The sequence below is a fragment of the Achroia grisella genome, unplaced genomic scaffold (genome assembly GCF_030625045.1).
Source record: "Achroia grisella isolate CSIRO2021 unplaced genomic scaffold, CSIRO_AGI_Agris_v1 utg903, whole genome shotgun sequence".
Lineage (NCBI taxonomy): Eukaryota > Metazoa > Arthropoda > Insecta > Lepidoptera > Pyralidae > Achroia > Achroia grisella.
This window is the reverse complement of record NW_026713061.1, coordinates 1,666,603-1,677,551: the sequence shown is the minus strand read 5'-3', so window position 1 is coordinate 1,677,551 and position 10,949 is coordinate 1,666,603. Positions and strand designations below refer to the sequence as shown.

Below are 10,949 nucleotides of genomic sequence, written 5' to 3'. Positions count from 1 at the left end.
TAGCTATGTAGTTTACATTGTGTGTTATAATTATTTAGCAAGGAACATTGACCATATAGCGATTTATCTACTATAAATTCCCTTACCTCCCGTTTGTAGGTTCAATCCAATGTGTATAATATAAATAATGTGCTAATTAATACTCATGATTATTTATATTCGTTGGAGAGTTTTCCATGTTTATATAATATATGTACCTACCCACTTACAAAAAGATGTACAAATTTCAGTAGGTAAAGCAGTAAATATATTTAAGAAACTACCCAAATTCTTAGGTGTATTATGTAAGTATCTACTCACTGTCTGTAAACTATATAAAAGTGAAAACAATTAAATAAATTATTAGCTAATAAATAAACTTTTTAACTCATGCTACCTACGAGTACCTATGTGCTTGCCGTTTTGTTTTTATTGTGTAACGATGATGCATCTATCATTAGCGACGAATTGTAATTCTTATAAATTTTCCAAGAAATTAATTCTACTTACTTGTTTTGTACTAGTTATAGGTTAATTGGATTACTCACGGAATGATTTTAACAATAGGTAGTCGCGTATATATAGCCATGTATTTTGACCTCATATACTCGCATAATGAGTAATTGACGCATTGTGATTCGTTGATTCGTTAGTTGCTTCCACCTTTTAGAAGTACAAGTGAGGTCTTGAAGTTATTTATTATTTAATTTATACAAACTTCTTTTCCAAAATGAAGCGCATTTTATTATTGTCGGTTTATGTAGTGGTTTATTTAATAGTGAATACAGTTGCATTACCTAAAGATAGCAGTGTTCTTAAAACGGAAGATGTGCAGAGTCATTATGACTCACCCAACAAGATAGATCGATTGGGTTCCGAAGAAGTTCTTGAAACTGGTATGTATTCAATACACAATTTGCAATCTATTCTATCTACATTTACGTTAAGTTACCGAAAGGCGAAAGCAAAGACGCCTTACAAATATATCTGACTTTATCCGTTTTAATGTATAATCACAGATAAGATACTCTTACAGTATTATAAAATATTAATAAAGAACAAATAAATTGCATTGTGTGCCAGATTATTAGTTTAACATACTGAGAAAATTACTTGTTTAGATAGTAAGAAATATCATTCATAGATGCGTGAAGAAATTTATGAAAGTTTTAAGTAGGCAGTTATACCCGCAAACACATAGGTACCTAACGTATCACAAGTTTAGAAGTAGAAGTATTCTTCTGGTAGAAGTTTCTGTATAAATTAGTACTTGATTAAAATATTCTTTATCATTCACGCCCATTGTCGCATGGGAATAGCTACGGAGCTGCGCGTGTATTTTTTCTTCTATTAGTTTAAAAGTTTGTGTAAAGTATCTACATAACAAAACATTAAAAAATAATTGTTAATATCCTTATTACTTTGATAAAATACAACTATATTAAATAAATTATAGTATTTTGTGTAAACTCTTTAGTAGGTACTTTACCACAGTGACTTTACTATTTACCAATATACATGTAGTAACTGTTACATACCTAGAACAAAAACATTAAATATTGCTGCTCTGCACGCTTTATTATATTGTTGTATGCATAACTTTTTATTATTTTAATTGATTTTGGAGTTTTTGTTACCAAACATGTCAAGCTCATTATATCGAATATAATTATATAAAGAAAAAATAAATTAAATCGACAGAGAGAATCTATTTATCAAATTGTTTTTATCAGTGGACACAAACGCAGCGTAATCTCAACAGAAGGGGCATGTATGCTCCGAATAATACCCACATAAATTTTCTTTATTTCAAAAGATTTTTATTGTTTTATTATAATTGTTTGGTGTTCAAGTATTCAGTCAAGTATACCTATAAATATTCTCAAATATTTTTTTCCAGAACCGAGACTTCCAAACCGTGTTCCATGTGATTTTGAAGAAGCAACAGAGGATACTATATGTCAGGAACATTGCTTGCCGAAAGGATACTCATATGGACTTTGCATTAGCAAAACCTGCAGCTGCGTCTAATAATTCCAGTTATTAATACTTACAGATACTTATTTATATAACAACTGTTGGCCCTTAGTCAATTCAAACAAATGACATATTTATAAATATCTTATTTTTAACAAAACCGGTGTTATATGTAAAGAATAAAAATATTTTCAGTACCTATGAATCTTTATTTCATTATGTGATTTTTCGAGATGAAGGAAACAAAGTGTGTTCTTAATTTTAGAAACTTAGGTGTGAGATAAGATAGTTAGAAAAATTATTATAAATAATAACAACTTTCAAATACATAAAATTATGTTTTTATTTCATTAGCTCAAAGTAGTTTAGTGCTAAAATGATATACGACATAATGTTTTATTATTCACTTTTACTTAAAAATAATGTACTTATTTTGTAATGGTCCATTAGGTGTGTTGTAAGCCTTGAGATACTTCCCACCTAGGCACCTCACTTATCAATTCCGCCTTTCTCAATTTATTTACAATTGCTATATATAATAATACTTACTAATGAATATGACTATAAAAAGTAGTTCAGTAGGTAATATATTGATTGCTAGTATGTTTTTAAAACCACAATTAATGAAGCTGTATTTTATACTTATATAAATTTTTAAGTGACTTACTCGACCGTTTACTTAGATTTTTCACAATTGTTCACAGTATCTATACGATTAAGAGCAGGCATTTTAGCTTTAACGTGTATGTTTTCAGAACATATAAGATCGGCCTCTTGTTTAATTTTGTTCCAACTGTAAGTTACATCATCTATAGTTGTGAGTCGGGAACAAATTACGAAACGAATGATATATCTACCCCTGTATGTAGCAGCTACCATAAAGATCTCTTTCCTCTCAGTCACATTTTCCAATAATCTCTTTGTAATATTATCTCCAGCTTTTAATCTAAAACACACTAATCCCATAGCTGGTTCTGGTTCTACTAAAAATCTCTCATCAGATTGTACTAATTTCGCGAAATGCTGAGCAAGACTAATTTGGCCTCGAATATGTTCTCTGAGTCTTTCCGCACCATATATTCTCATAACAGTCCATAATTTTAGTGATCTGAATCTTCTACCTAATGGAATTTGCCAATGCCTATAGTCAGGAATCTTTGTATCCGTTTTTATATCCGATAAGTAGATACGTTGCACATCAAATGTGTTTATTAAATCGTTAGCGTTTTTCACCCACATAGCAGAAAGGTCAAAATTTACACATAGCCACTTGTGAGCATTAACATCAAAGGAATCAGCAAATTCAACACCCTTCATTAAGTGCCTGTATTCTGGACAGATAAAGGCAGCGCCAGCATATGCAGCATCTACATGAAGCCAAACATTTTGTTCATTACAAATTGGGCCTAATTCATACAATGGATCAAAAGCGCATGTTCCAGTGGTGCCTAGATTTGCAATCACGTAGCATGGAATTAGACCTTGAGCACAATCTTCATCAAACGCATTTTTCAATGTTTCTCCTCGTAACCTGCCATCTGGGTCAGATTTTAATAATCTCATTTTCATTGAGCCCAATAATCCTGCTTTTTCAACTGAAGAGTTGCATTGATCTGATGTATAAGCTACAAGTCGAGATTTAATTTCATCTTCATCCATGCTGGGATTGACTTTCATCAGTCTTCGAACTGTTTTTTCCTTCGCAGCAAGTAATCCTACTAATGTAGCTTCACTTGCAGAACCCTGTAGAGTATAACGAAATACGAATTAAATATTTGGTGTCACCACAAACTATTGTTTGAAAAACAGGTATAAGTAGTATTTTCGACATTCAGACAAAGAAAGATTACTTCTTATTTTGGTATTACCGATTCCTGTTGGTCACAGTACGAGTAGTAGTTACAAATACAATGTAATATTGTATATTTTTATACAGTTGATAAATATCATTTGTAATATTAAACTATTCGTAACATTCTAACATCGTCTCAGTATGTCTCTTTTTTAGAGGATTTTTCTCATGAAAACATTTATGTTGTAGGATGAGATAATTGCTCAGCATACAGACTACATACACAGCATACAGTCATAGTAAGGAGTTGATTAGAAAAAAAAAGTTCAAGGCCTCGATATATTACAGTATACAGTGCCGCTTATAAACCATACACATATATGTATAAGGAAGGTAATAGTATAATCGACATAAAAGTTACTGGATACTTAAGTTTTAATTACAGATTGTTTTATACTTACTTGAATAACACCTCCACCAGAGCCTGGAGAACAGTTCAGAAACTCTTCAGGAAGTCCCAGTAACTTTCCAAGCCAATTTAGTGTCACTACTTCCAACTCGGTGCACGCTGGACCTGACATCTAAAATTATAAAATAAACATAATACTATAATGTAATCATTATAAGTATGTTATTAACTTTCTTGAATTCATGTTTCAGCTGAATACTTCAACTAACTATAAAATACAGGTAGGTTAGGTAGATAATAAAATAACAAGAATGCATTATATATTAATCGTAACAATCCAGTAGTGAAGTCTTTTTTAATTGGCGGTGGCGGAAGATGATAGATACTAATCTCTCCCTAGTGAGAAATAATTGCTTGTCATGATGATGATGACAATAATGATGAATGTGTCATAAAGGTACACAGTCTAAATGCCAATAATATTTATATTCACAGGAATGCTAGAGTTACATAGATATAGTAAATTTATATAATAACTGTTCAAAATCTACCCTGTACCATCGTAAGCACAGATTATTATATTAGAGTCCGTTAGTTTCTGTTCCCGCGCTTTTCCTTCTACCCCTTACCTATGACAGAACTGACAGTACGGCGGCCATGACGCGCGCGCATTTTTTGTATATTAAAATAAATTGAAACTGAGTTAAACCTACTGTGAAACTGGAAAGCTAGCGAAAATATCTTCGAGATCCTGAAGCCCAAGAAATCCGCAGAACCATACAGGTACGAGATAGACGCTTCCACATAAAGTATTTTCCCTAACAATAACAATATCACAAAAAAAAATATTTGTTAAAAATTAGTAGATATGTATTGATAAAAAATACTAACCCAGCTGAATCCTATAACACCTAAACCGTCGGAAAGTATGTTGCCCACAATACTTGCATATGATGAACCAGTAGGGTAGAAGGCATGAAATCTTGGAGAATGCCAATGCGTTACCTATAAAGGATATTTAAATAAATATAATAGAGAAAAGTAAAGTTAAAATAGTTACTTTAATTATACGAAAACAGATATTATTTATATCTGTTTTTGTAACATTTATTCATAGTTACTGAAATCAAGGCTAAATTAATCACCCAACAATAAACTAGGTGGTCACATATCTACTGGCCATTAGTGTGCTTTCAAAGAATTGATCTCTGGAAATGCTATCTCAAATGCTTTCAAAGAAGTTTAATGTCATATAACAATGGAGCTTCACGGTATTAAAATAGATTTTATAAAGATTTTATTTATGCAGATTAGTCAAAATTACCACTACTATAGTATATAATTTTAAAATTATTCTATAATTATAATATTTGATTTCTTTTTAAAGTCAAAGAATTTAGGCCAACTTTTTCTATTGTGTGGATACGTCTTCAAACGTCTTTACAGCAAAGACGAGAGGCTGTGTTCTCACATAATGGGTAATAATCTCTTATTACCCACTAAAAACCCACACGGTTTATCTACGAACGTTATTGCTGGAGTTGCGAGGATGATAGAATTTAAAAACTTCTGTTTTTTAGAGTCGACAATAAATGTTCATAGATTATTAGTTAGTTATATATTATATAGTAGTATATGTATAAATGTTCATAGATTATTTGTTAGTTATATATTACATAGTTCATATATTATATTACTCACACCAGGCATAATAGTTTCATTGAAGTCCTTAAGCACATCAGACCATTCTTCTGGCTGTTCTGGTGCATCTTCTGGAAGAGCTTTAAGTAAATATCCAGGTTCCACCGATGGGAGGACATCTCTGTTGGAAAAAATAATGAAGTGTTTAATCTGCACGAAGCAAACAAAAACAATCTCTGAATCACGGGCTCATATTTTCATTTCTAATATTTTTTTATTTTAAATATGGATAGCAGATATGACTGTAACTATTTGGATTAAAATTTGTTTTTTAATAGGGTATTCCTTTTCAAGTTTATCTATACGTACATATGCCTATTCCATATATACGCGAATTATAGACTTAATAAAAAAATAGATCAATAAGGTAAACTTAAAATGTATTTATTTAAAAAGTTATCAGCGTAAGTACCTTAATTTCAACTATTTCATCTGCCCGAGCATCTGTGTTCAGGTTGTCAGTTAGTTTTTTATAGTTAGTAGTTATCATTTTATCAGTCAGTTTTTCATATATATGTAATGATTATATTATATATGAATTAGAGTTTATAGTACCATATTTACAATTAATTTAACGTACTTGCATCAAATCAATAACCATTTTCGTCGTCGTTCCAGTCAATTATAAATAAATTTAAGTTACGACCACTTTATTAATTAAAATTAATCAAGTTTGCTGAACTGTTAAAAAATATAGCAATGAAGCTGTCCAGAATACATGAAGAGGTAAAGATGAGTCCTTTTCGAGTGAAACCAGTGCTGTGCTAATTTAGAACTCAATTAGACTAGTTTAGCACAGTACTGATAAGACACAAGTCCCATGACTTGTTGCCGAACAAATTATGAAAAAACAAATGAGGACACCATTGCCTAGCATTGGAATATAAATAAGACTGCAACAAATAAAGGAACGCGAAGAGGTTTATATGATTTTGAGATGGGAGAGTATTTACAAAGGATGGTAATAGAGGGTGCTCCCGCCTATACTACAACGCTTATGGAAGTCCATGGCAGGATAATTATATTTCATTTTCAATAGGTGATGCATACCGGTAGTATGATGATGAAATTAGATTAGTAAGACCACTTAACGTTTCCTGATAAATTAAAAACGAAGGTTTCCAGGCGGACCGCGTGGAGGGCAATCTAACATGCTATAGCTAGCATTATAGCTGGTATTGCGGTCACGGTTCGCTCCCCCGGATAGGTAGAGGGTTGGAATGGTTAATTAGAATATGTATTTGTCATCATTTCATTTGTGTACTCGTCTAAAACAAAATAATTGCGTTGATGGCAATGTCAAACTGTGGCCTTCGTATCAGTTGCTCACGGAGATCGACTGAGACGGAGTATCATTACGGTATTATTTAACAATTGTAGGAAAATGCATTTATAAATTTGTATTTAATTAAATCGCAATTATTTCATCATGATTAGTCTATTAAGGAGTAATTGTTGGATTATTTTATGTTGCATGTTTTGTTTTCCATCAATCCATAGTTAGGTATAGACAAAATTACTATGAACATCAATAGATTGTTATCACAGACGTCGTTACATAACGACATTTACGTGTGTCGACGTGAACTTGTCTCGCTATTCAATGGAAATTACAATGCTAATTGATTAATAGTCTAACACTAACAAACGTAATTTTCAACTAGTGTCTATTTGGAAAAAGGAAATATACATCCTGATTGATGGTGATTTCTCAATTAAAATTTTTTTTTGTTTAATTTTAGGTATATGACCTGATGTTTCGTATAAATTTTATGGAATAAAATGAATCTACTTGTAATGTGCTAGATATTACAAATATATTTGCTGTATATTATGTAAGAAGTCCTTGTATGTGCGTTATAACAAAAACTAAAAATTTTGACAACTTGGAAGGTCTGCAGTTAGTAGGTTGCCACTTTTTTATCGGGTTCAATACCCATATTTGTATAAACAAGTGTAAAAAAGAGTACCTACATTTAATAAAAAAAACTAATTATGTAGGTATGTCTATTAGTAGTGCAGTACCGCAATACTAGATCTGTTTAGTTTGGGAAAAGATGGCGCAGTTTTAGTCTAGAGATGTTATTATTATTGCAAATTTTTAATATCCGAAATATTACAAGTATTCTATTTTGTTTTGCAGTTAACAGGATTTACATAGCGTAATACATTAATTTAGTTTTTGTGGATTTTAATAATATACTTAAAGTGTATATTATAATAAGAAATAAATAGGAACTACTGTTACTAATCGAAAATTATTTATAATGCACAGTTGCCATTATAACGCAATATCATTGTTACAGAAATAGCCAAGGTCCTTACATGATCTATAAAAAAGAAAAATTGTAGTAAGTTTAAAATACATTATGTTTTTTCAAACAAGTGTTAATAACTACACATATATATGTATATGACAGATATTTTTTTGTGTCTAGAATGGAAATTAACCGGCGCACACGATGGCAACTGTCGCATATACACCTGAACAGTGCCATTGATAACAAGTCGTAATATGACTCGTCATATCCCACATGCATAGCTATTCTTGAGAACTATGTGGCTTACGCAGTAGTAATTTTACCATATCTCACATTCCCGACCAAAACTACAAAGCAAGCTGCTCCACCGTTGAAATATCTGATCTAAGATAGAGGATCCTACGCTGACGGCACTGTACATACAATCTACGTTCGTAAAAATACCAATGACATTGGATAATTCAATATATCTTCACGTAACATATATTGACAATATTGCTTTTTGGCCTTGACTTAGACCTTTTGTCGGAGTAGGCGAACTTGCAAGTCTTTTTATGGATTACAATTTAATTTTATTTAATTGTACTATATTATTTTTAGCAGTAACCAGTTATAAAACCGGTTTTAGTTGTGATTGTGGATGCGTCGATTAATTACTGTTATATCTACTATTATCATCGAAATAATTGGTTGATATATATCCTGATTAAAAAATATATTGCGGATATTTATTAGATAGGTATGTTCGTTTGGAAAATAACTATAATACATACATACCAACTATGTATAGACTTTTTAGATTGACAATATTAATTATGAAGCAGACTTGTTTCATATCAAGTTAACTTCGCACTGTTTTCTGTAAAATAAAAGTTCTTACAAATTTGTAACGATAAAGGAGGAGAAATATTATATAGTATCTAATAATATATATATTTATAAAATAAGGAATATTTGCAATAATTTTAGGCATTAACGTTAAATATATATTACACTGTAATAATAAATTAAGAAAATCAGAATACAATAATAAAAATATAAATAACCTAAATTGATTTATTACCGATTCTATAATTTTAGCTTTGGTATTGGTGTATATGATAAATAAAGTACTCTAGAACCAGATGATCAAATTAAGCAAATTTGCCGCGCCTAAATACGTTTTTTTATCAATTCCAACAAAAGAAGTTTCTTTAAACTCGATTTCATTTTATTAAAGCAATAGATTTTCAAAACATGTATTTTTTTAAAATGATTGGATTTAGTTAAACTTCAAAATTCTAAGATATTCTTAATATAGTTTCCGAAATACATATACGCCTTCAAAGTCGTCTTTCTAGCTCTCATTCACTCTGCCGCCCGACCAGTTACCACAGAACAACTTGAAATATTATTTTGTTAATGTATGTACGTATTGTACATAACGTTTCGTAATATTTTATTTATTTTAAAGAAAACGTATAAACGTATATACGTATGTTCCAATTTAATTGACTGCCTCAGTGGTCTAGCGATTTAAACATCATCTTACCTACGTTGGTCGCGGGTTTGATTCCTCGCACAGTAGGTACAACCATATATTTTCATGAGTATAATTGTTCGTATTGGTCTACGCGTTTCCTATGTATATTTTGTATGTATTTACAAAAAGAGATGTATTTATATCAGTTGTCTGAGATATCTATAATACAAGCTCTTAGCTTGAGATTAGGTAGGTGACACTGTGTGAATTGTCCTGTGTTAAGAAATTATTATTACTATGATTATTTATGTAATAATATATTAAATTCTAAATTTCAGGTAAATGTTGACTACGTATATAAATATTTATTATGATATCGTAACGAACAATATACCTTAATAAAACAATTAACTGAATCCTATTTATGCATTTCAGAAGTTTTATATTGAAATTTATAATTGTTAATATTAACTATTAATCGTATAAGGTAAAATTAGTTTGTAACCGTTGATTTAGTAGCAACCGGTAGATATCAAAATTAAGAAAGTAAGACGTTCCTTCTGATTTGACCTGTGATTATTGGAGAGTTTTTTTATGCTTACCTACATATGAATGTAACAAAATAATATTTCTTAGTAAGTGTGAAGTGCGCGTTTATTATTCCTGGGTTTGCATATAGCTATTCGATAAATTATTGGTTTGAGAAATAATATATTGTGATGCATTTCTTTGATAGTCATTATTTCAACAATTTGTCTAGAATTTTCAGGTACCAACGTAAGTTCAATTATGTACGAAATATAGATTCACGATTAACTTAGGTAGGTATGTACCACATCCTAATCACTTATTGGTCATATGTTATGATACATTATTATCAATCATTGTTTGATTGATAATAATGTATCATAACATATTCATATTCTAATTATTATTAAAAACAGTAGAAAAGTCTTTAAAAATTAAACTTGTTACCAGATTAAATACAATACCTACTAGTTGAATATTAACTATATCCATATAACCATCCACATAACCTATATCCAAATAGGGTATAGATAATAATAAAAATAAAAATAAAAAGTATAAATTCGGTATAAAGAACTTGAAATCTTACCTATTTCTTATGTTATCCAGATAGTCAGCCACTAAATCAATAGCGGCTTTGCCGAATTCTCGAAACTGTTGGGAATCCATTATCAGACACCAAACGCTGTCAGTCACTTCAACAATTAAATAACAAAGTTTGTAAATATTTGAATACAAAACACTAATCAAAGTATGATTAATTATAAAATTGCTTAGAAAAATATAAGACACTTGGAACAATGATGACGCTCGGAGAGTTAATGGTGGTACAAGAACACG

The 10,949-nt window shown here is 30.5% G+C and overlaps 2 protein-coding genes across 2 annotated transcripts; one reads left to right on the top strand and one right to left on the bottom strand.

The window, feature by feature from the left end:
- Positions 1–573: 573 nt before the first annotated feature.
- LOC131853654 (uncharacterized) lies at positions 574–2,015 on the top strand. The gene is made up of 2 exons (XM_059204631.1): positions 574–875; positions 1,880–2,015. The coding sequence occupies exons 1-2, from the start codon at positions 710–712 to the stop codon at positions 2,008–2,010; spliced, it is 297 nt and encodes a 98-aa protein (XP_059060614.1). The 5' UTR covers positions 574–709; the 3' UTR covers positions 2,011–2,015.
- LOC131853653 (3,4-dihydroxyphenylacetaldehyde synthase-like) lies at positions 1,985–10,919 on the bottom strand. Its single transcript, XM_059204630.1, has 5 exons — positions 10,699–10,919; positions 5,859–5,979; positions 5,049–5,162; positions 4,210–4,329; positions 1,985–3,699 (listed from the first exon to the last, which is right to left on the bottom strand). The coding sequence occupies exons 1-5, from the start codon at positions 10,776–10,778 to the stop codon at positions 2,632–2,634; spliced, it is 1,503 nt and encodes a 500-aa protein (XP_059060613.1). The 5' UTR covers positions 10,779–10,919; the 3' UTR covers positions 1,985–2,631.
- Between the last annotated feature and the right edge of the window lie 30 nt (positions 10,920–10,949).

Coding starts and splice junctions, on each gene's coding strand:
- LOC131853654 (XM_059204631.1), top strand. CDS start 710: ATGAAGCGCATTTTATTATTGTCGGTTTATGTAGTGGTTTATTTAATA. Junction 876..1,879: donor CGAAGAAGTTCTTGAAACTG/GTATGTATTCAA, acceptor ATTTTTTTCCAG/AACCGAGACTTCCAAACCGT.
- LOC131853653 (XM_059204630.1), bottom strand. CDS start 10,778: ATGGATTCCCAACAGTTTCGAGAATTCGGCAAAGCCGCTATTGATTTA. Junction 5,163..5,858: donor ATGAAACTATTATGCCTGGT/GTGAGTAATATA, acceptor TATCCTTTATAG/GTAACGCATTGGCATTCTCC. Junction 4,330..5,048: donor GTGTTATAGGATTCAGCTGG/GTTAGTATTTTT, acceptor TTATAATTTTAG/ATGTCAGGTCCAGCGTGCAC.